General features: G+C 42.3%; 1 protein-coding gene across 1 annotated transcript in view; it reads left to right on the top strand.

Annotated features, from left to right (window-relative positions):
- Nucleotides 1-26,830, top strand: part of LOC126351408 (platelet glycoprotein V-like) — a 52,778-nt gene that overhangs the window by 3,798 nt on the left and 22,150 nt on the right. The window contains exon 2 of the mRNA XM_050002604.1: nucleotides 24,452-24,820. Coding sequence (XP_049858561.1) covers nucleotides 24,452-24,820 — 369 coding nt within the window. The remainder of the gene's footprint in view (nucleotides 1-24,451; nucleotides 24,821-26,830) is intronic.

Here is a 26,830-nt window from a genome sequence, read left to right as displayed (position 1 = left end):
TCAACAAAAGCATAACGAGGATAATGGAATGTAGTCGAAATAAGTCGGATAATGCTGAGGGAATTATATTAGGAAATGAGACACTTAAAGTAGTAAGGGAGTTTTGCTATTTGCGGAGCAAAATAACTGATGATAGTCGAAGTAGAGAGGACATAAAATGTAGACTGGCAATGGCAAGGAAAGCGTTTCCGATGAAGAAAAATTTCTTATCTTCAAGTATAGATTTAAATGTCAGGTAGTCGTTTCTGAAAGTATTTGTATGGAGTGTAGCCATGTATGGAAGTGAAACGTGCACTATAAATAGTTTGGACAAGAAGAGAATAGAAGCTTTCGAAATGTGGTGCTTTAGAAGAATGCTGAAGATGAGATGGATAGATCACATAACTAATGAGGAGGTATTGAATAAAACTGGGGAGAAGAGGAGCTTATGGCACAACTTGACTAGAAGAAGCGATCGGTTGGTAGGACGTGTTCTAAGCTATCGAGGTACCACCAATTTAGTATTGGAGGGCAGAGTAGAGGGTAAAAGTCGTAGAGGGAGGCCAAGAGAAGAATGCACTAAGCAGATTCAGAAGGATGTAGGCTGCAGTAGGTACTTGGAGATGAAGAAGCTTACACAGGATAGAGTAGCATGGAGAGCTGCCTCAAACCAGTCTCAGGACTGAAGACCACAACGACAATAACATCTTGACTACTAAGTTCCGTAATAATATACGATGTTTCCTTCCACAGAAATTCCCCAAGCAATTGTGAATTCACTTTTGTCTTCTTTTGCCTCCGGCTTCAACCATTTCTTATCAATCAACAACGAATACGTCGCCTGGCGTCTTTCTTTTCTGAAAACATCCTAAGGCTTCATACATACAATATCTTAATATGATTCTTTTTCAGTTTAATGTTACCACAAGAATTTATTTGGCCTACTGGGTCTGGGTGATTAGATTTCACGATACTGTTTACCAAATTTAATGTTTCAGATTTGATTCTAACTATAAGGGCGCTTCGGGTGCCTGTGATTTTCTTTCCTGTGTAAGAGAATTCCCTAAGTTCTTCATTCTTAATTTAGATTGCCTTCTCATTGCTACCACAAAGATGATGCGTCCCTGTGTTGCAGTACTTTAGACCATACATTAAACTCGACCATTATGATGATATTTTTCCCTCATGAATAAAAATAGATTCACAAACACGGTACCTTGCAAATAATATATGCTAGTGCATGTTGTATTTCAGTAAACTGTAACAGGGAGCCTACTGATAACTACGATACGATTACACGGTAGATCTACGCCAACGCGTAATTATCTCAGTGACATATTGACTGTTACAGCCCAGAAGGTTGTACTGGCAGATGCCATATAGTTATGTAATTGGAAATTTTTGGGTTTGCCTTACATTTCTTGCGTATTACCTTTCACTTATCCACATTTGAGAGTTCTTCCGTTCGTACGCAGAAATGGGTTCAAGTGACTCTGAGCACTATGAATCTTAACATCGGAGGTCATCAGTCCCCTAGAACTCAGAACTACTTAGACCTAACTAACCTAAGGACACAATACACATTCATGCCCGAGGCAGGATTCGAACCTGCGACCGTAGCGGTTTTCACGGTTCCAGTCTGAAGCACCTAGAACCGCTCGGCCACACCTGCCGGCCCCAACACACTCAGAAAAGATCTTAAATGTCCACTAATATTTACTCGAAGTGTTTCTGCTGTTTGCCTCATATTTATAAATATTAGTTATTTATTCCCCCTCTGTTCACCCCGATAGCTGAGTGGTCAGCGCGTCGGTCTGTCACGCCTAGGGGCCCTAGTTCGATTCCCGGCGGGGTCGGAGATTTTCTCCGCTCGGGGACTGGGTGTTGTGTTGTCCTCATTATCATTTCATCATCACCAGTAGAAGGCAACCGGAAACCACCACTGGTATCACTTCCCTAGATGCTCATGCGATGGACCACTCTGACGAGGCTTTCCCCATGACAAGATCTCTCACCAATTGAAAACGTCTGGTCAATGGTGGCCGAGCAACTGGCTCGTCAGAATACGCCAGTAACGGCTCTTGATGAACTGTGGTATCGTTCTGAAGCTGCATGGGCAGCTGTACTTGTACAGCCCATCCAAGCTCTGTTTCACTCATTGCCCAGGCGTATCAAAAATGGTTCAAATGGCTCTGAGCACTATGGGACTCAACTGCTGTGGTCATTAGTCCCCTAGAACTTAGAACTACTTAAACCTAACTAACCTAAGGACATCACACACATCCATGCCCTAGGCAGGATTCGAACCTGTGACCGTAGCAGTCCCGCGGTTCCAGACTGCGCGCCTAGAACCGCGAGACCACCACGGCCGGCCCAGGCGTATCAAGGCCGTTATTACGGCCGCAGGTGGTTGTTCTGGGTACTGATTTCTCAGGGTCTACGCAACCAAAATGTGTGAAAATTTAATCACATGTCAGTTATAGTATAATACATTTGTCCAATGATTACCCGTTTATCATCTGAATTTCTTCTTGGTGCAGCGATTTTAACGGCAAGTAGTGTAATATAGGTTACATCTCTTAATGAGTTGATTATAACAGGATTTTAAATTTCTAAATTAGGTCAATAACTTTATGAAATATTGGAAATGAAATTTTTGATTGCCCTGGGACACGTTAGGCAACCTGCACCTGGGACAATGCCCTGACAACCTATCACACCACCATGAAACACCACACACAAGACTTTCATATTCTCTCGCTTGCCATGTACAAACTATTACAGAAAAAAGGCCATTATATATTTCCGTAGGAAATGTAATGGAACGTTACTTCTGGAGTGGGATAGGTCTGCGCTGGGAGCGATGGTTTTCGAGTTATTAAAAAAAAAAAAAAGCTTTAGAAAGGCAATTTCGAATTTTTTTTTAATAATTGGAAATCTGAATCCTCTACCTATAACCCTTCCAGTACAAAATTTTATTGTACTAAACTCCCTTAGTTTTTTTCTGTAGGGCTAATAGTCTGCAAGTGGCGAGCTAGAGAGAGTGAAAATCCTGTGTATGGTATTTGAACGTATTGCGGGTTGCATGAAACCCAGGGCTAGGGGCAGCTGAAAGCTGAATCGCCCAGTATTGATGCTGCTGTTCCTAATGCAATAACAAGCTTCTGTAATATGGTGATATCAAACTATCATGTAAATAATTACATACAACAGTTAAAATGAGTTCAAAACGGAGGTCTACCTAGTCGCTATAGCTAAAAGGAATACTGGACATACTAATCCACGTGGAGTGAGTTTGGCGGCTGTACTTCAGTGTAACGGTAATTAACTAGCAGCGCTTCGCCGTCAAAGCTTATTAAATTTCGCCCGTGGCTACAATAGTGGTGAGAGAGAAAGGCGAGCTTGCCGCCGCAGCCGCGGCAGCAGCAGTGCCGCTCGGCTACCCTGTGGTGCAGCGCCGCGCACACCCCGTTTCCCCAGCCGCTCGCCCGCGCGCGCCGCCCCTGTGTACCCAACTGCGCTCGTCATTAACGGCCACATTGTTACTGGCGGTGGTTACCGAACGCAAAGCCATCACACAGAGTTATTGAGTTAATAAGCAGCCACATCTAGATTATTAACAGGGTCTAATGTATATCGCGCCACCGGAGTTGCGCGGGATGCCTCGTGTTCCATTAGTGCTTGCGATACCAGGGTGGCTATTTTCGGTTTATTTGAAATAATCAGTGAGATTCCTTTCCAGTTATGTGAGTTACATGAGATCTGAAAGGCTGGGTGAGCAGCAATCTGAAACTGCATTAATGCTGCTCAGGTTGACACAGCCACTATTTCGCTAACAGTATTGGGACATACAGGGTGGTCCATTGATTGTGACTGGCTAAATATCTCACGATATAAGCATCAAACGAAGAAACTACAATGAACGAAACTCGTCTAGCTTGAAGGGGGCAAACCAGATGGCGCTGTAGTTGGCCCGCTAGATGGCGCTGCCATAGGTCAAACGGATATCAAATGCGGTTTTTTTTTTTTAAAATTGGAACCCCCATTTTTATTACATATTCGTGTAGTACGTAAAGAAATATCAATGTTTTAGTCGGACAACTTTTTTCGCTTTGTGATAGATGGCTCTGTAATAGTCACAAACGTATCAGTACGTGGTATCACGTAACATTCCGCCAGTACGGACTGTATTTGCTTCGTGATACTTTATCCCGTGTTAATATGGAGCGTTTACCAATTGCGGAAAAGGTCGATATCGTGTATATGTATGGATATTGTGATCAAAATGCACAACGGGCGTGTGCTATGTATGCTGCTCGGTATCCTGGACGACATCATCCAAGTGTCCGGAGCGTTCGCCGAATAGTTACGTTATTTAAGGAAATAGGAAGAGTTCAGTCACATGGGAAGCGTCAACTACGACCTGCAACAAATGATGATGCCCAAGTAGGTGTTTTAGTTGCTGTCGCGGCTAATCCTCATATCAGTAACAGACAAATTGCGAGAAAATCTGCAATCGCAAAAACGTCGGGGTTGAGAATGCTACATCAACATCGATTGCACCCGTACTAGATTTCTATCCACCAGGAATTCCATGGCGACGACTTTGAACGTCGTCTTCAGTTCTGCCACTGGGCACAAGAGAACTTACGGGACGATGACAGACTTTTTTGTTCGCTTTCTATTTAACGACAAAGCGTCATTCACCAACAGCGGTAACGTAAACCGGCCAAATATGCACTATTGGGCAACGGAAAATCCACGATGGCTGCAACAAGTGGAACATCAGCGACTTGGCAGGTTAATGTATGGTGCGTCATTATGGGAGGAAGGATAATTGGCCCCCATTTCATCGATGGCATTCTAAATAGTGCAATGTATGCTGATTTCCCTCGTAATGTTCTACCGATGTTACTATAAGATATTTCAGTGCATGACAGAATGGCGATGTACTTCCAACATGATGGATGTCTGGCACATAGCTCGCGTGCGGTTGAAGCGGTATTGAAGAGCATATTTCATGCCAGGTGGTTTGGTCGTCGAAGCACCATACCATAACGCTCACGTCCCTGGATTTCTTTCTGTGGGGAAAGTTAAAGATATTTGCTTTCGTGATGCAGCGGCAACGCCTGACAACATGCGTCAGCGCATTGCAATGCATGTCCGAACATCACGGAAGGCGAACTACTCACTGTTGAGAGAAATTTCGTTACACATATTGCCAAACGCATTGAGGTTGACGGACATCATTTTGAACATTTATTGCTTTAATGTGGTATTTACAGGTAATCACGCTGTAACAGCATGCGTTCTCAGAAATAATAAGTTCACAAAGGTACATGTATAACATTGGAACAACCGAAATAAAATGTTCAAACGTACCTACGTTCTGTATTTTAATTTTAAAAACCTACCTGTTACCAACGGTTCGTCTAAAATGGTGAGCCATATGTTTGCGACTATTACAGCGCCATCCCTCACAAAGCGAAAAAAGCGGTACACCTAAAACATTCATATTTATTTATGTAATACACGAATATGTAATAAAAAGGGGGTTTCTTTTTATAAAGTGCAGTTGATATTAGTGTGACCTATGGCAGCGCAATCTGGCGGGCCAACCATAGCGCCATCTGGTTTCCCCCTTCAAGCTAGACTATTTTTATTGTTTGTAGTTTTTTCGTTTGACGCTTATTTCGTGAGATATTTGGCCCGCTCACTATCAATGGACCACCCTGTAGATCTGGGAACAGTAATATGGTGTGTGTCAACACATCGCATTCATGACGGCTTGAGTCCTTTTCTGTACTCTTTCAATGAGATATCTGAATGCCTGTGGAGGAATAGCAGCCCAATCTTCAAGAGCCGAAACCGGAGAATGTAGTAATATTGAACTCTGTCGTCTGGAGGGAAGTTGACTTTTTAACTCCTCCTACATGTATGTAGTTATGCAATTGAAGCGATGAATGAAAATTTGTACCAAGGCTGGTGTTGGCGCATGATGGGAATTTGGACTGATGAGGGAGGCGCGCTATGATATTCCGCGCAGTTGTGCAAACCCGCTGCGCCAGGGTGGCGTAGTGCCTACAGAGCAGGAGACCTGGGTTCGAATCAATGCCTTTGTTGAAATTTTCGTTTGACGATTCAGTCTGCATATATACTTCATTGGCTTTTCAGACGTAGAAAGATCTCTTGTACTATACTGTTTCATTTTGTTACAACACCTATGCGTGGGTTTCAGCAAGCATCCGCTGTTGTGTTTGATGCTGAGATGCTATTGCAGTGCTGTTCGAGGTTTGGGGAAGTACCTTGTGGGCAGAAGAGGGAATAGGAATTTGGATTGGGGAGGGATGCATGCTGGGATAGTCTGTGCAGTTGTGCAAAACGAATGTGCCTGCGTGTCATACTTGTCAGTGCATAAGACAGGTGAGTAGGGGACCTGGGTTCCTTTCCCAGCATAAATTTTTGATCATTGGAAAGGTCTCCGAAACCATATAATTTCAATGCAAAATATATTGAATTTGGTTCAACAAGGGAGTGTGGAGAGGCCAGTCCCTTTCGGGAATGCTATTGTTCACAAACAATTGCCCCAAATATGGTCCTTTGAGACAGAGTATGTTGTTAAGCAGATACTATCACAGTCTGCAGACTTTTCTTCCACAGTGCACGGTTCACATTGCTGTAAAATGTGTTCATATTCCTTGTGTACTTAACGTTTTCTGAAGGGCGATAAGTGTACCACAGCCTAAGCACGGAACACATCGTAGCACCACCTTCACAGTGCTAGTACTTCACTGTTGGCGTTACACATGACGACAGGTAACGATCCCCTGGCGTTCGCCAAACCGAAACCCTTCAGTCAGATTGGCAGCCGATAATGTGCCTTTTCTCCAAATCACACGTTTCCAGTCATCCATGGAGTAGTGGCGTCGCCTATTACACCACCTCAAGCGTCACTTATTATTGTCTACAAGGAAAGCTATCTGGCTTATGAGAGGCTGCTAGATCGTTATACTACAATCCTTTTAACACTCAACACACATTCTTCTGGATGTACTGCCGGTAGCATTTTCGAAATCACGAAAGATTCCTTCCGTAACACTCAAATGATTCTTTACAATCACCATTCACAATGTACGACGGCCCCTGATGTCCCTTAAATAAAGTCTGCTTGGTCTTTAAGTACTGTTGTTGCTTCGCGCTTCCACTTCACAATCGCATCATCAACAGTCGAGTTGGACAGCTTTGAAGGGGGCACCTTTAGAGGAGATGAAATTTTCCTGATGCGCTTGTTACCCAGGTGCCATTGAATAACTACTCTGTGTTCAAAGTCAATGAAGAGCTCTGACCTGGAGGTTCCGCCTTTACCGTTTCTCTACTGGCAACAAAATGAATTTATACTTACGCGTCGGCCTCTCGTGATACCTAGTGTTAGTTCTGCCTTAAGCAGGCACGTCTGATTACACTACTGGCCATTAAAATTGCTACACCAAGAAGAAATGCAGATGATAAATAGGTATTCATTGGACAAAATATTATACTAGAACTGACAATTGATTACATTTTCACGCAATTTGGGAGCATAGATCCTGAGAAATCAGTACCCAGAACAACCACCCCTGGCCCTAATACGCCTGGGCATTGAGTCAAACAGAGCTTGGATGGCATGTGCAGGTACAGCTGCCCATGCAGCTTCAACACTATACCACAGTTCATCAAGAGTAGTGACTGGCGTATTGTGATGAGACAGATGCTCGGCCACCATTGGCCAGAGGTTTTCAATTCGTGAGAGATCTGGAGAATATGCTGGCCAGGACAGCAGTCGAACATTTTCTTTATCCATAAAAACCCGTACAAGACCTGCAACTTGCGGTCTTGCATTATCCTGCATAGGGTTTGGCAGGGATCGAATGAATGATAGAGCCACTGGTCGTAGCACATCTGAAATGTAACATCCACTGTTGAAAGTGCAGTCAATGAGAACAAGAGGTGACCGAGACGTGTAACCAATGGCACCCCATACCATCACGCCGGGTGATACGCCAGTATTGCGATGACGAATACACGCTTCTAATGTGCGTTCACCGCGGTGTAGCCAAACACAGATGCGACCAACATGATGCTGTAAACAGAACCTGGATTCAACAGAAAGAATGACGTTTTGCCATTCGTGCACTCAGGTCCGTCGTTGAGTACACCATCACAGGCGCTCCTGTCTGTGATGCAGCGTGAAGGGTAACGGCAGCTGCTAGTCCATGCTGCTGCAAACGTCGTCGAACTGTTCGTGCACTGAACCCACTGATTCCATATTCTGCTGACAGTCATTGGATCTTGACCAACTCGAGCGATACGATAAACCGCAATCGCAACAGGCTACAATCCGACCTTTATCAATGTCGCAAACGTGATAGTACGCATTTCTCCTCCTTACACGAGGCATCACAACAACGTTTCACCAGGCAACTCCGGTTAACTGCTGTTTGTGTATGAGAAATCGGTTGGAAACTTTCCTCGTGTCAGCAGGTTGAGGTGTCGCTACCGGCGCCAACCTTGTGTGAATGCTCTGAAAAGCTAATCATTTGCATATCAGAGTATCTTCTTCCTGTCGGTTAAATTTCACACCTGTAGCACGTCATCTTCGTGGTGTAGCAATTTTAATGGCCAGTAGTGCATTTTGGATCAGGATGTGTATCTATGCGTAATGTCGCAGCACGTGAGGTCCGTTGTACTGAAGGCGAATGGTTGAATTCGGTACATCGACATAACTTGTGAGTTGTGCTCCCACCAATTTGGATTAAAAGAGGACATCAAAGTAATTTAAAAGTGGGCTGCTAGATCCGTTACTCGTATGTTCGCCCAAGACGCCAGTATTACGGAAATTCTCTGTGAACTCAGATGTGATTCCATAGATGGAAGAAGATGTTCTTTTGAGAAAACTTTACCCAATAACTTAAGAGAACCGGTATTTGTGGCAGCCTTCAGAACAGTTCTCTACCACCAACGTAGAACTAGCGTAAGATCCGCGAAGAAATCACGGCCCGTACGGAAGCATATAGACAGTTGCATTTCCCTCACTCGATATGTGAGTAGTGATAGAACAGAGTACACTACGGCATGAATCGTACGGCGGCTTGTGGGCTATGCAGAATTTGTCCAAGTGATTGCGAAGCAAGTTTCAGAGCGGTTCATGTTGCAGCACCCAGAGAGCTTTGGGAGTAGCAGAGATGCCATTCTAGGCCGTTCAGTGAACTCGCAGCTACTGAAGTGATATTCATTATCTCCCTCACTGGGGTGGTCCTGTGTAGCTGACTTCATTCCCAAAGACCGCAAAACCGAATATGGGCCTCTCTATGGGTGATACGACAGAAGCTTCGTAGTGAGTGCTTTCGATATATGAAACGACTAATTCGCTTCTGATATCACCGAAAGCGTCCCTCTAAGTAGTTAATATAGCAAACAAATGTCAAAACGGCGGAAATAGCCCAACTGTGTTACTAAAATGAACGGAAACTTTTAAAAATTCCCTGTTCCTCTATCGTCGAACTAGGAGATGTATTTAAGATGTTTCTTCCTTGCTCAAACCACCTGATCTTAGGATACTGACCTGAGAGCAAATAGGTTCAAACCCCAGATATGCTGTTTCTCTAAATGTTCACCAATTTTAAACTTTTTGATGTTTCACAATTTGCAGAGCTGCGTTCGTGGCAACAGACTTTTTCTAGCAGATTTCAGTTCCGACAGTGGCAATATCAAAGCGACCTGATGATGGTATCTGTCTCTAGTAACATTTTTCCAAATGTTGTGAGGTTATTAAGATGTTTGATTGTTTACCTCACTCCTCCTCTTTGCCCACCATGTGTCTCAACGAACATCTCTTCTATGTGCATCAGCTGCTTATCATATTTCCGAAATGAAGCTGACTGCACCGTACGGTAGTGACAGTAAATGTTCTTTCGTGTACCTCTCTGCGGAGTATCTGGCTGGACAGCTGTTTCACAGTGTTTTCCGAATACGTTAATTGGATCTGCTCTAGACACTGCTTAATATAAAGGTTCAGCTTTACGTATTTAGAACGAATACCATAGTGGAGGTCTGTACATGTTCATGGAGTGATGCGTTTCGTATAACAATGAGTTCGTCACATTTATCTGCATCGATTTTTTGTTGATTCACGTATTTTCATTTACATTAGACCATAACTCAGAGATCTACCTAAAAACCGTGCACTTTACTTGGCTCCTCTCTGATAATTGAAATTAGACTGACTTCGTGCCGCGTCTGAATGTTTACGCTCGTCCCTCACCTTAGCTAACGTAACAACACTGTGCGCCGTGCCGGCAGGCAGCCATTGCGAGCGTAGTACTGAGTGGAGTGCGCCCTTAGGCATAGTGATTTTACGAAAGTGAGTGAAGAGGTTGTACTTGGTCCTTCTAGAGACACGTTAAAATATTACACATTCGCAGTGAGGTGGCTGGCCTTGTACAGGGAAGCAGGGCTTGCTGTAGCAGCTACTAGCTAGTTGCGAATTTAGCTCCCAGCGTCCTATGCATAGCTGCCAACTTTAAGTATGTGATTAGAAAACGTTATTTTTTTTTTTTTTATTAAAGGCGAGCCTTCGTCACCACATCCTCAAATCCACAACTCCCGAGGATATACTTCTGGTCACTAGTTTGTATAAGACTGTAGATCCACGTCTTAACTCTAAATTTTAGGATCTTAAAAATTTAAAAGCATCAAAGTGTAGTGTTTGTTTATTATCGTTCATTAAAAACCAGGGACATATTAGTCCACTTTCACATGGCATAGTCGGTGTTACTAGTACATATTTTATAGAACCGAATCATCAAAATCGTTCTGCAAGTTAACTGGCCTTCTACATCTACAGCTACATGATTACCCTACAATTCACAATAATGTGCCTGGCAGAGAGTTATTCGTACCACCTTAATACTATGTCTCTATCGTTCCAATCTCTAAAAGGACATGGTAAAAATGAACACTACTTGTAATTCTTCAGGCTTTCCCAGCGATCTAATGACATCCTGGGTTGTCGTGTGTTCTGCCGGATATCAGCGTCGTATTTGCACGCTATTTCGGTAGCGTAACTCGTTACCTTCATCAGGTGCGACCTGAGACTGTCTCGGGTCGCACCTGATGAAGGTAACGAGTCACGCTACCGAAACATCGTGCAAATACGACGCTGATATCCGGCAGTACACAGAACAACCCAAGATGTCAATGAACATTTCTTTCTGTATGAGTTTAAATTTATCTTATTTCTTCACACTGATGATTTCCTCCTAAATATGCTAGAAATTTGGCGAGAAGATCTCACCGCAAAGAAAATTGCCTTTGTTTCAATGATTGTCATCCTAACTCGCTTGTCACATGCGTGACGCTCTCCTCTTTCGCCATGATACAAAACGAGCTGTCCTTCTTTGGACTTTTTCTGGCAATGCCTACATTCAACTGAGATAGTTTCTTTTAGTATGGTGCCCCTCTCAGCCGCCAACCGTCATTCCTGAGGCATTACATCAACTCTGCGTCAAGATTATTATCTCATTAACCAATGAATATTTCTGCTGTCCCTGATGGCGCTGAGGGTAAATTTTCCTATGATTAATTGGATCAAACGAGTGTTGAGAGACTCTTAGATTGGCCTTGTGTTTCCATTCAGATGTTGACTGTAGAATGTTGATTGAACTGTGTTGACGTTAGCATACAACCCGTAAAAACATAAAAAACCGATATTCACTACAAAAATGTCGATGATAAAACTACACAGAATTTGTTTAATTTATAGTACAAAATAATGCATTTTCAACAGATAAGAAATCTATACTTGGATTGTTCCAGGACTAAATATTCGTAAAGTATCGCTGCACTTTTCGAGTGTTTCAGTTAATTGAATTTTATTTACGACGTTGTCATTTGGATGAAACAAATTACCTGTAACGAAGTAATTCGACCATATACATTGACTGTGATACGTCAGTTACGTGTTAATATAAAAAAAATACTGGCTAGTAAGTTGAGCAGTTCCTCAAATGAGGCTTTGCATGGCTGATTCATGGAAGATACACCCCAAAAAATCTATTACGTCATTGTGGATAAGAGTCGTTCTCATTTGCAATACGTTCTGGTAAAACTATGGGTCATTTCGCGAAGGCATACCGGCTGTAAGACTTGAATAAACCTGATAAAACAAGTACAGGTAACATGACCAATACAGAGTAAAACGTCTCTAAAGATTATAATCAGAAAATTAGTGCAAACTGACATAGATGCAGGGAAAATAACTGCAAAGAAGCCTTTGCAAACAGAAAAAATACTGAAATTAATAGACAAAAGAAGGAACTACAAAAATGCACAGGAATAAACTGGAATGCAGCAATATAACTCTCTTAGGAATGGGAGCAACCGTAAATGCAGGGAAGCTAAGGCGAAACAGCAGAGGGAGAAAATAAAAAAACTGAAAAAGAAACGGTCGTCGGAAGGACAGATTCGGCATATTATAAAGTAAAAAGAATCTTCGACGAAATCAAAATCAAAAGAGTCAACGCTAAGAGTGCAAGAGGAATTATGATACTAAACGCAAAGGAGAAATGAGATACGTGAAGAGTACATTGAAGACGACTATGAGGGAGAGTTCTTAGGTGCCGACGTGATGCAAGAAGAAGTTGAAGTCGGTATGAGAGACCTAGAGGATCCACTATTAAAGTTAAACAGACCTTTAAAAACTTGCGATTAGATAAGGCGGAAAGTATAGAAGTCGATTACATTCCTTCGCAATTTCAGAAATGGTGCGGGAAGTGTGAACCACATGACTATTAAAGTTGGTTTGTTGTATAAATGAGAGTGGAGATGTACTACCCGATTCTCGGAAAAATCGTAATCCCGAAAACAACAACGGTATATAAAATTACCGCTCCGTCAGCCTAACAACCCTAGCATCATAGCTAATGACAAGAATAAAGTATAGAAGCATAGAACAGAAAATTAAGGTTCGAAGCCATTTGTCGATGTAGACAAAGCATTTGACAATGTAAAATGGTTCAAGGTATTCGAAATTCATAGAAACGTATGAGAAACCTTTAGGGAAAGAGTGGTAGCATGCAGCGTGTCTAAAAAATAAGGAGGCACAGCAAGTGCTCCGACTAGAAAACGTACCAGGCAGGACTGCATTCTTTCTCCCATAGTCTTCAGTCTGTACCTCGAAGAAGCAATGACGAAAATAAAAGATAGGTCGTGGAGGGGAATTAAAATTCAGGGTGTAAGAATACCAACGCTGAGATTCGCTGATAACATTGCTACCTTCATCGAGAAAGAATTACATGACATACTAAACGGAATCAACGGTCTACTTAATACAGGATGTGCTGTGACAGTAAACATAACAACGACAAAAGGGATAAGAGGTAGCAGAAACAAGATCAGCGATAAAATTAACATCAAAACTGGGAACCTGATGTAGACCTTCAAGAGAAAATAATGTACGACAGATGAAGGAAGCAGGGCATAAGAGCAGACTAACAGGGACAAAGACGGTATCCCTGGCCTTAATTTGAGGAAGATTTCTCTGAGGACGTAAGGCATTGTATGGCAGTGAATCAGGGACTGTGGGGGAATCTGAGGAGAATCGAAGCGTCTGAGATATGACATCAAGGAATAATGCCTATTGGACCAGAGGGAACTGTGAAGAGAAGACTGAGATTGGAATACGCTCAGCAAACAATCGAAGACGTTGGGTTTAAGGGCTATTCTGAGATGAACAGGTTGCCACTGGAGTGGAATAGGCGGGTCCATCAAACCAGGTAGAAGAATGACGGTGGTCCAGTAAGAAAAGTGAATGAGAAATATAACTTCAAGCAATAACATTAGTCATCAACAGTCACTGTTACGTCACTCCATAACCAAACTTCGTTACACGGAAATCTAGGTTATGTTGAAAAAAAGTCCGTCTGAAGCATCCGATTATGAATAGATGAATCAATTGAGATTCGATTTTGGAAAAGAGCGGAGAATTTTGAAGAATTTAGAGTTTGGTGATAAAACATCTGAGTAATTTGTAAAGGTGTTAATGGATAGGGTGTGCTGAGAAGTAATTTTGAAAGAAAAAGATTCGATAAGTTGCGCCATTCCGGATTAAATTAGCATTGATGATAGCCGATCAGATCGTTGTACGTGCGAATTCAGTCACTTGAATGCACTAACATGCGGTAATACACAGATGTCTGTGGTTTCGTGAGTTATCACCTGTAGGACCGCTCCTGGGCTCGTGGCCATATCAGTTGGACCCGTGATGCTTACCTGGTCAGGTAAGTCCCGATTTCACTTGGTAAGAGCTGATGGTAATGTTCGAGTACGGCGCATACCTTACAAAGTCATGGACCAAAGTTATAAATAAGGCACTGTTCTAGTTGATGGTGGATCCAACTGTGTGGACTATGTACGCATGGAATGGACTGGGTCCTCTGGTCCAACTGAACCGATCATTATGTGGAAATAGTTATGTTCGGCTACTCCGAGACATAGGCAGCGATTCACGGGGTTCATGTTCCCAAAATACAATCGAATTTTAATGGATGACGATACACCGGTCTCCGGTCATAAGTGTTCGCGGTTTTGTTTGAGCAACATTATGGACAATTCGAGTGAAAGATCTGACCACAGATTTCCCGACATGAATACCATCGATCATTCATGGGACGTAATCGAGAGAGCAGCTAATTCACAGAATCCTGCACTGGCAACACTGTCACAGTTATGAACGGCCACCGGGACAATATGGCTCATTATTTTTTTAGGGGACTTCGAACGACTTGTTGATGCTATACTACGTCGAGTTTCTGCACTACGCCATATTGGGAGGTATCTCAATACTTTTGTCACCTCACTGTATATCCCAAGTGATAGCGCGGCAGGTTTTCTGCCCATAAAAGTACTGGAATAATTAGTGAGAAGTCAGTGTAAGTCACCCTCTGCACTCTCCAGTCTCCTTTGCGTCCCTCGACCCTAGACCCTCCCCACCCCCGTCCATTTCCTCCTGTCACACCACATTCTCCACAGGAGAAGGAAATACGTAGCTAGTACTCTCGTTTTAAGAAATACTGATGGACTGATCATTATGTTGTGAATCTGCACCTAGTAGATCCCGTGACAAATCCCAGGTAGCAACAATTTTCAATAAATTTTGTGTTCCATCTGCTGTGTGCCGTTGGTGTATTTGTCACAACTCACAATATACTTGGTTCCTAGATGGTGCTCACCAATCTCTTCGTCTCTCTGTCGAACAGACAATATTTTTCTTCTTTCGAGTTAGCAACGATGGTGTGCTTCCGGGTGTTCAGCCGAACTGTTGTTTACATTTTATGCACAATATTTCTACAACCTACCCGGTCGTCATCTACAAGTGCTACAAGTACTGGACTCCAAGTGGAGTATGAAGTTTCCCATCTCTTGTGGACGTTGTGGCTGTCAAGAACTTAAAACGTTAACTGAGTGCTTGACCCAAGCCCCGTTTAAAATGAAACTTTATCTCTTAATTCCAGTCTCACGGTTGAACTGATATTCTTTACGCTAGTATTTTGTTCGTTAGGTTTCTGTGTGGAAGTGTGTTGAATGTCTTCCGGACATTAAAGAACATGGCATCTACCTAAGTGTTGCAACTGCGTCTAGTGGAAGAACAGAGCGATTGTGGTTTCAACGATCGTTGTTTTCAGTGGATCCAGAGGAAGTTTTCGGGGTCCAGGAAGGTTACAATACGCGAGCTTACAAAATATTCCAAAATTCTACAACAGACCGGTCAGAGATAGAGGCCTATAGCTGTGTGCGGTTATTCGGCGTCCCTTCTTCAAAACGGGAAAGAAGTGTGGTTTTTAGCAATCCTTAGAAGCGAATCGCTCCTCTAGAGACCTACGGTACAATGCCGCTAGAAAAGGGGCAAGTTCTTTCGCGTACTCTGTATAGAATCGAGCTGGTATCTCGTCATATCCAGTTGCTTCTCTATCATGTATTCACGTATTTCGTATATGACCTTTCGTCGTTGGTGAGACGATTTAAAAGAGTCAGTTCAGTGCGGTCTTCCTCTGCGAAACAGTTTTTCTGTGCCATTCTTTGTTTTAATGCCATTACGGCCATAGAGTACCTGGACCGATGGCTCATACACGTTCACTGTTTGAGCGTGAGACCAGAACGAATTTTTTTTTTTCTAGTTGGTCGTCAAAGTTTTACTTTCACATTCATTGAACGCTTCACGCAAGGCCCTCCTCACGACAATTTTGACTTCTATAAGTTTTCATTTGTCCGTGAGTCGGTAGAAAATATCATAAATTACAAGTCTTCGGTCAGGTAGCACATGTGTTTTAGCATCGATATATAAGTGTCTACGGTGCCCTGGCGAACCAGCAGCAAGAACATAACTGTAGGACATGAGCGAGGCGGGAGCTGTGTGTGATCAAAGGTCACCATTTACGCATAAATCGTGTAAGCGATAGGCGTGTGTTGGACGATACCCGTTTCTTTGTGATGCTACTTGGAGAAAATGACACTGTAGAAATGATACTGAGATGTGCATTTACAGCTGCGGGCTGAGGGAAAGGTTTCTACTCATATTTAGGAGATAGGGGACACAATGTGTAGAAGAACTTGCTTACATCTCCCCAGTTAAATCTTAGTTCTGTTTCTTTCTACTTTCTTTTTTGTACCCCCTCTGTGCCTGCGCCTTCAGTGCGAACTGCCGTTCGAGGTGCAGTATCATTTTGTGAACTGACAGTTGGCCTGTAGCTATCATCAGGAAGTGTGACTTTCCTTCCATGATACTCTTCGAGCTGGGATACAGTGTCTCTAGAGATGAGGAAATTGCAGCTGTGTAACTGCCTGACCCAGTGTTGCCGAACAATGGAACAGATTGTATCCTTATCTCACTTCCGTTTCCCGAGTATAAATCACACAGTGTCCAGTATGTCATCTCGGAAAATAACTAAAATGTTTCATAAAACGATGTGTTCCGTGAGACTACATTTATGATGCTTCACTATCGCAGTGTTACAGTGTAGGAATTATTTGTTTGGCGTACGTAATTTTGTATTTTACGATATTATTTACAATCCGCCAACGAAAGCATTAGAAAATTGTAGATACAGTCACGCACTCAGAATTTTCTAAATTACATCGTGGGCTCACAGCTTGCTCAACTTGTATCACTTTTTGTGTTACTGCAGCGTCAGTTCTCCTGTCGATTTTAAACATCTGGACTCAAACAAATTACATCAAAACACATTTTTTTTTATAAATTACACAGTATCGAAAGTTTAAGAAAACTGTGTACCTCCTTTAGCGACCACTACCAATATGAAGAAAATACAGTTCATTTTTATAAGTAGTCACAATTCCAGAAACTGATTTGATTCAAGTTGTTCATTTTTAACATCAAAGATTTCTGTAAATTTTTTTGGGTAAATCCCTGTACAAATTTCTGGAAACTGTGTTAATTGTTGATGATCCTTTATTCTAAAATTACACAGTTCCGTTTTACGATACTGTAGTCACAGCTTTGGATGAAAAAATATAGCTAATTTCACATTAGACCCTCGTACTGTCTCAATGATCTAAAGTTAAACTACCTACATTTTTTCACATAGATTGAAAATACTGCTTCAGTTGTAAGTTTCTCTTTATTTAAAATACGACCGATTTCGAGCTCTTATATATCGATCATCAAGTATTATTACTTTGTGGTGTGACCCAGATAGCCGCGGTGGACCAGTACAGGATTCGGAGTGATGGTGACGCACCGCATCTTCTAGTGTTGCACTGCGGCACTCTGTGTCACAGAACAAAGCTATAACATCTGATGACGGGCATATAAGAAACCCAAACCGGTCGTGTTTCAAATGAAGAAGAACCTTTTACTGAAGCGGTAACTCCACCATAATGCTCAGTTTCGGAAGGCCCTCAGACACTATAGTTTGTATATTTTTTCACTGGAAGATGCAAATATAATATCACGAAAACTTGTCCTAAATGATCATGAAATAAAGGATTATCAGCAGTTAATGCGGTTTGCAGATGCTTTCTTAGAATATTTTAACAAAGAATACCTGTAGGTATCTTTAAAATGTATCAGTTAACATGTGGCTGTCCTCACCGTAAAATCAACCTTTTTTATTCTTGTCACCAAAGAACTTCAGTGAGAAATTGCGTCGTTAATATGTGCTTTTCAGCTGCCTCCAGCCTTCTACATCTACATCTACATTTATACTCGGCAAGCCACCCAACGGTGTGTGGCGGAGGACACTTTACGTGCCACTGTCATTACCTCCCTTTACTGTTGCAGTCGCGTCTGGTTAGCGGGAAGAACGACTCCCGGAAAGCCTCCGTGCGCGCTCGAATCTCTCTAATTTTACATTCGTGATCTCCTCGGGAGTTATAAGTAGGTGGAAGCAATATGTTCCATACCTCATCCAGAAACGCACCCTATCGAAACCTGGCGAGCAAGCTACACCGCGGTGCACAGCGCCTCTCTTGCAGAGCCTGCCACTTGAGTTTGCTAAACATCTCTGTAACGCTATCAGTCTTACCAAATTACCCTGTGACGAAACGCACCGCTCTTCTTTGGATTTTCTCTATCTCCTCCGTCAACCCGATCTGGTACGGATCCCACGCTGATGAGCAATACTCAAGTATAGGTCGAAGGAATGTATTGCAAGCCACCTCCTTTGTTGATGGACTACATTTTCTAAGGACTCTCCCAATGAATCTCAACCTGGTACCCGCCTTACCTACAATTAATTTAATATGATTATTCCACTTCAGATCGTTCCGCACGCATACTCCCAGATATTTTACAGAAGTAACTGCTACCGCTACCGCTGCCGCTATCATATAATCATACAATAAACGATCCTTCTTTCTATGTATTCGCAATACTCTACATTTTTCCATGTTAAGGGTCAGTTGCCACTCCCTGCGCAAAGTGCCTATCCACTGCAGACCTTCCTGCATTTTGCTACAATTTTCTAATGCTGCATCTTCTCTGTATACTACAGCATCATCCGTGAAAAGCCGCATGGAACTTCCGACACTATCTACTACGTCATTTATATATATTGTGAAAGGAAATGGTCTCATAACGCTCCCCTGTGGCACGCCAGATGTTACTTTAACGTCTGTAGACGTCTCTCGATTGATAACAATATGCTGTGTTCTGTTTGCTAAAAAACTCTTCAATCCAGCCACACAGATGGTCTGATATTCCGTAGGCTCTTACATTGTTTATCAGGCGACATTGGGGATTTGTATCGAACGCCTTCCGGAAGTCAAGGAAAATAGCATCTACCTGGGAGCCTGTATCTAATATTTTCTGGGTCTCATGAACAAATAAAGCTAGTTGGGTCTCACATGATCGCTGTTTCCGGAATCCATGTTGATTCCTACAGAGTGGATTCTGGCTTTCCAAAAACGACATCATACGCGAGCAAAAACCATGTTCTAAAATTCAACAACATATCGACGTCGGAGACATAGGTCTACAGTTTTGCGCATTTGCTCGACGACCCTTCTTGAAGACTGGGACTACCTGTGCTCTTTTCCAATCATTTGGAACCTTCCGTTCCTCTAGAGACTTGCGGTACACGGCTGTTTGAAGGGGCCAAGTTCTTTCGCATACTCTGTGTAGAATCGAATTGGTATCCCGTCAGGTCCCGTGGACTTTCCTCTGTTGAGTGATTCCAGTTGCTTTTCTGTTCCTTGGACACTTATTACGATGTCAGGCATTTTTTCGGTCGTGCGAGGATTTAGAGAAGGAACTGCAGTGCGGTCTTCCTCTGTGAAACAGCTTTGGAAAAAGATGTTTAGTATTTCAGCTTTACGCGTGTCATCTTCTGTTCCAATGCCATTATCATCCCAGTGTGTCTGGATATGCTGTTTTGAGCCACTTACTGATTTAACGTAAGACCAGAACTTCCTAGGATTTTCTGTAAAGTCGGTACATAGAATTTTACTTTCGAATTCACTGAACGCTTCACGCATAGCCCTCCTTACGCTACCTTTGACATCGTTTAGCTTCTGTTTGTGTGAGAGGTTTTGGCTGCCTGTCTTTAAGATACTGTACTTCTCTCAGAACGAGGCAATAACATATAACATGTGCGATAGTAATAACTTAAAATTCTAATTTAAAAAATAAAATGACTTGACTGTGAAAAGGAAAGTCATACAAACCTATTTTTTTTCAACATCTTAGTAATAAGAATGCAGTAACACGCCCGTCTCGTCTTCCAAGTTGGCAGCAACCACATACGTTCCTGGTTTCACAATCACTCGGGCACTCCACAGCAGCTCGACTGGCCTGCTAAATAACCCGATCCATTGAATGTTTTTGCGGTCATGTGGAACAGCGGATGAGACGTGGAACTCAACACATTTCGCTTAACGGGACAAGGTCCATAGATGTAGAGGTAATTTCTAGCGTACCCCGAAGAATTGTAATAGGACCATTACTGTTTTCAATGTGTATAAATGAACCAGTAGAAAGCGTCGGATGCTCTTTCACCCCCTGCTTACCAGAAAATACGAGGGATATTCGGAAAGTGAGGAACGATAGGTCGCGAAATGGAAACCACAGCGAAAATCAAAACTGTTTTATTTGCAACAGTTAGCTACATCTTCCAACTACTTCCCTATACGGTCACCACTCAGACTTAGACACCTGTCGTAGCGTTGTACCAACTTTTCCACTCCCTCGTTATAGAAGACGGCTGCTAGTGCTTCTCGACAATTTTCTACTCTGGACTGCAGCTAGTTGTCTGTGCCAACATATTGTCTTCATAGCCAGCTGTTCATTTGAGCAGAGATGAACCTCAGGGGCAGCCAATTACGGGCTGTATTTTTGGTGATCAGACACTTCCCATCGGAAACGCTGCAGTAGCATCTTCATTGCCCCTGCAGAGTGGGCCGGGAATACTCGTGTAAAACGAACCGCATGACAGTTTCGTTCTGTGGATTGCATAGCTTCAGGCGAAATATAATTCGCCAGTCCCTCGTACTTGGCGGAATACGCCGAATTCTAGCCATCTTTACGTTCTCACTGTGCGTTCACAACTGCAAAGAGCGACGTGATGCGACCGACGGGAGTAATACACACAGTGACCAACGCATCTCTGCATAGCTTCGTAAGATTTTCATTGTATTTTTCATTTCGTGACCGACCGTTCCTTACTTTCCGAATAACCCTCGTGTACTGCGTGGACTACCAGCCAGGCCTCTCAGGCCCGTTATGTTTAAATTGAAGTTAATTGCCTCTATTTTGACTACTTATGGCTAAAACGATTTTTAAGGTGGAAATACTTCAAAAATACTTTTACTTGTTTAAAGTCTGCACTATAAAAAACTTTGCGTATTCGCGATGGATATACAACAATATCAGACTGTTCTTAGGGTACAGGTTTGGTGCAGTTACAGCATGTAATATGACTTTTTCTAACTTTCTTCTCTATTCAATATGCAAATGCTCTCCTTTTCTTAGATAGTGGTTTCACTGACCTCTTTGGATTCGGTGCCACGAATGAAATCATTGATTTCATCACACCTGATAGCTGATTTTCCTAACTGATGATTAAAGCCTCACGCCTCATTTATTTATTGGCATCCAGCATTATACAAATTACGTACTCATTCATTACACTTGCATCGATCATGCTGAAGTAAATCAACAATGGCCAGCTCCCTGTTTTTATCGTCAGACTGTAACGTCGCGTCTTCGAGTCCATAGTGTCAATGTCGCCCTATGTTGCATCGAATGTTCTTCATTTGTGATGATGACACCATTGGTTAATCATGAAAAGAGCTAAGGACAATAACAACTTTGTTTTTCTTAGGTACATAAGAGGTTATCATCAAATATAGCTGAAAATAAAATAACGTAGAGCATACTTCACGCGCTTTAGGTATAATAAAAACGACAGGAATTTCACCCTTGTTTTCCGGATAATGCCTTCTAGTATCAGATCTTTTGACAACAAACAATGAGGTTAAGCGAGACATGTAAAAACAATTAGTCACAGGTGATATTCCATCCCGACTTTTGAGGTTCAGTCGCAAGGGTTTTCCCAACAGTCTCTCCAAGTAGCACGGTTCTGGTTTCTTATGCCTTCCCAAAATACACTGTTAATCTTCAAGCAGTAGCCTGTTGCACTACTAAAAACTGCACAGCTTTATTCCGTATCCACCAAGTTTTGGTAGGCTGTATTGTCGAAATGGACAGCGACCCCCAAATGTGATTGACGCCCACACACAGTCATGCACCGCCCTGGAATATAGGCATGCCTACGAGCAATTTCTCACATCTGAAGCTCTTCTATGATTAGTTTCAATCTGTCACTTGTCCTGTGCTCATGTCGGGCTGCTGCGCTCTCAATTCACAGCACCCTCAGAATAGCATGGGAACGATTCCGAGACATTGTTTCATTAAACAGTGGTCGGCCATTCCTATCACTCCAACGCTGACCAATATCTTCATTTCTTGACTTGTAAACTACAGTCAGGATGGCACCCCAGTCCTCGTAAACGTTCGACCTTCCTTGTTGGTTCACATATACAGTTTGTCAATGAGGGGTACACTACCGAACAACGTAAAACAAGGTTCTTCATTATTATCGTTTCTTATCTAGTAATTTAAAGGTCTTTGCTCTTCTTTCAATACGTCCATTTTGCTCAGCCTACCAGAAATTATAGCTTTAGGATGTCTACCCAGTATTTCATTCCCATCACGAGGAAACAATAAGCCACAGTCAACCGAATTTGTACAAACTGTTCTTCTACACCTTTGTAAAGTAATTGTTGATGATCATAATCTTCCCGTAGTTCTGAGTTTCCAGCGACATGTATCTCATTATCATCACTGGAAGATTCACATTCACTAGATGGGTTTTCAGATCAGAAGACTGCTCCAACATTCCCCTATCTCCTCTTCTGATAGTTCTCTTCTCAGTAACATTTTAAATTTTCAGTACAGACAACTCTTATGCAATAATGCACCAAAATAAACTTGTGCTATCACAAGGAAAACTCAAAGAATAACAGCGCAAGTCTACAACGGCAAAGTCGAACACACACTGCGTACCTAGACATTTTGTTGTTGAAAAATTGCTTTTAATCGCCTAGGACTGCGAGGCTCACACAAGCACTTTAATACAAAGACATAGGTAAATCTTATAATTTCTTTTTCAAAATTATGACTAAGTTGACATTTTAAGAAAAGTCATAAAATTTCATTAAAATGAAACGTGTAGTTACTAACAGAGGAAATATTAAACATTTTGGACGGTCCCCTGAGGCCCAATGGTAGGTAAATGGTTGAGATTGCTCGCAGATGATTTGATAGTAGCAATGAGACAAGACAGTATCGGTTTTCAGAATGATCTACTGGGGACTGTTCAATGGCGTGGGCTTTGGCTGTTGGCCCTAAACGTAAATAAATATAACATATTTCGCACACACAGGGAAAGAAAGCCATTATCGTACAGCTACACTACTGATGAGAAACTGTTGGAATCTGTACCTACTGTAAATTTATAGGAGTAACTATCCTCAGATACCTTAAGCGGAACGGCCACATAAAAAACATTAGGAAAAGCAGATCTGAGACTGAGATTCATAGGAAGAATTTCAAGGAAGTGTAATTCCTCCACGAAGGACATCTACTGTATTTCTACAGTGAAAAGACCTGGTTTACAGGACGATATGTAGAGATGTTGAGGATTTTAAAATCTGACATGTTCTGAAGAAAACCCTTGAAAATTGCACAAATGCCGAAAATTGCAATAATGATACAAATAGTTCTCACAGTTACTGCGAACATGATGTCGTTTAAGAGCGATTCTTGAGTAGTGCTCACTAAAATGGGATCCTTAACAGGTAATACTATAGAAGAGATGGGAGAAGATTTATCGAAGAGCACCGCGTTTCATCCCTGTATCGTTTAGTCGGCGAGAAAGCGTTATCTGGATGCTTAACAAACTGCATTAGCAGACGTTATCAGACAGGCGGCGTGCATCACTGAGAGGTTTACTATTGGAATTTTCCGGGAAGAGTCGGAAAACATACTGCTTCATCCCACATGCGTCTCACAAAACAGCCACGAAGAGAAAATTACAGAAATTACAGCCAAATACACAAGCTTAGCGACAATCATTCTTCCCACGCTCCATGCGGAGTATAATGTAGATGTATGTGAGTCAACATCCCCGCGATCTGGTATCTCCACGGGATCTAATATACAGTTGGTGCTTTAAGATATATACGGCATACTTTTAGGAACTTTGGTCTTCCTTTCCAAACTGAAGCCATTACCAAAGACAGGAGTATAGTTACACGACACGTCCGGTGACAGATTGTTTGTCCATTGCGTCTACGTAGACCTGTCATGATCATTTTGCGTTTCAGTACAACAAATTTCCATGTTATTTGTTGGTTGCAGAAGGCGCTCGTCTCCCTAGTGCTGATGGCAACAGCTACGTCAGCAACCCTGACGTGCCCGTGCAAGTTAAGTGCGGTCGATGATCGGACCATTGCAGACTGTACCAACTTGGACCTATTGGAAGTTCCATCGTGCCTGCCGAAAGATACCACAATCTTGGAATTTTCCGGTAACATCGTACCCGAACTGGATGCCAAGCTCGTGGTGGACATGCCGGAGTTGAGGTACCTGGACGCTGACCGCAGCCACATCACCAACGTTTCGGTCACTGCTTTCACTGCGACGCCGGAGCTGCGTAAGGTTCAACTCTCCCACAACAACATACGCCAAATACCAGCCGGCCTCTTCGATGCAACACCACTCCTAGAGGTTAGTTGTTAACACTCCTATCTCATTAACGAAATATCTTCGTTGTCCAATTAGGGAATTATGAAGAAGACTGTGCCATGGTCAGACAACAACTGCTTCTCATTGCCACACATAATAATCACGTTTGGAAAGGCATCTAACTCAATACTAGTGTTGCAGAGTGAAATGTATCTTTGATATTATAATTAAATTATTTAAATACGAAGGGAAGACACACCAAAATACCTTCGAAATAAGCAGTCAATGAATGCAGGAGTAACGCACAGAAATAGGTTACAGGTATAGTAGTTACAAACTGAAAATAACATGAAGTTTTAACATTAACATACCAGTTAATGTTAAAACTTAATGTTATTTTCAGATATGTTTGCTTAGAAGATATTGTCGGGAAAGCGAAGACTGTGATTAACTGACAGAACACTTATAAAGTGGAGCGGATCTATTAACAATATGTCCTACACTATGCTTGTCCGTCCTCTTGTGGAGTGCTGCTGCGCGGTGTTAAATCCTTACCAGATGAGATTAACGTTTTACATCGAGGGTTCAAAGAAGAGCAGCACGTCTTGTATTTTTGAGACATAGGTGAGGAAGTGGCACTGATATGATAAGGAATTTTGGGTGGACAATTCTCTTTTCTCGTTTCGGCAGGCTCTTCTCACGAAATTTCACCCACCAACTTCCTCCTCCGGATACGAAAATTATTTGCTGTACCCGATCTGCATAGGGAGAAACGATCAAATAAGAGCTTGCACGGAAAGATATAGGTGTTTGACAGGGAAATAATAGGAAATTATTGTGAAGGTGTTTCGATGAACCCTCTTCCAGGCACTTAAACATGAATTTCAGAGTGTCCATGTAGATCTAGATGTAGATGTTGAATGTGCTGAGTGAAAGACATGTCCACGAGTTCATGACAAATCTCTTGGTATCCACATTGTAACAAAAAGGGAAACCAAAGGTGCATTCTGTCGGAAGATCTTGAGAAAAATATACACCTGCTCAAATTTTCACTACTAAACTGACTTCTAAAATTCATTGAATCCTCCGTATAATGTGGTTCCTTTTATGGACCTGTAAAATTTTGCGTAACACGTTCCACATTCAAAACTGTATTCAACTGTGACTGCCCTTTTAGGTATATTCAGTATTAGGTTTTATCATTTCCTACCATGTACATTCTTACTACAGAGCAGGACTTGCCTGAGGCCTCTTGTGTTACGATATTAGCATTTAAATATAAACACCACGAAGGACAGCAATTAATTTTACTTACTATGCACATACAGCGCAGCAGTAAATAGGCATGATTATATTTGTAGTTGCCTTGGGCGCACACAGCGCACAAAATGTACTAGACAGATTTGTCTCCTCTGGCAGTAAGCAAGGCTCTAACCCGTCTGTGCGTCGAGGGGACCTGAGTTCGGACTGCAGACCGGGGTAGGCGATTCCATGCTCTTCCAGCTCAGCCCTGGAGTTCAACAGGCGTAGTGGCTACTGAATGGTGGAATGCCAGTCTCTTCGCAACAGTTGAGCAGTGACCAACAGTTTTTAATGGATATCTCGAGAACATGCTATCTTGTCATTAGTTTTCTCACTGGTTTCATACGACCCGTCTCCCGTGCTACAATCTCTTCGTCTCAGAGTAGCACTTACAGTCTACGTCCTCAGTCATCTGCTTGATGTATTCCAGTCTCCCCTAGAGATTTTAACTTCTACAGCTCCCTCTAGTACAAGGAAGTTATTCACTGATAATAGCTGTCCTATCATCCTGTACCTTCTTATTGTCAGTATTTTCCAAATGTTTCTTTTCTCGTCTATTCCGTGCAGAACCTCCGCATTCCTTACTTTCTCAGTCCACCTACTTTTTAACATTCGTCTGTAGCGCCACATCTCGAATGCTTCGATTCTCTTCTGTTACGGTTTTTCCACAGTCCATGTTTCATTAACATACAATTCTGCGCTCCAAACGTACATTGTCAGAAATTTCTTCCTGAAAGTTAAGATAATGTT

This window comes from Schistocerca gregaria, chromosome 1 (assembly GCF_023897955.1).
Source record: "Schistocerca gregaria isolate iqSchGreg1 chromosome 1, iqSchGreg1.2, whole genome shotgun sequence".
Taxonomy (NCBI): Eukaryota; Metazoa; Arthropoda; class Insecta; order Orthoptera; family Acrididae; genus Schistocerca; species Schistocerca gregaria.
Note: the sequence above shows the minus strand (reverse complement) of the source record. Positions and strands in the feature narration are given on the sequence as shown.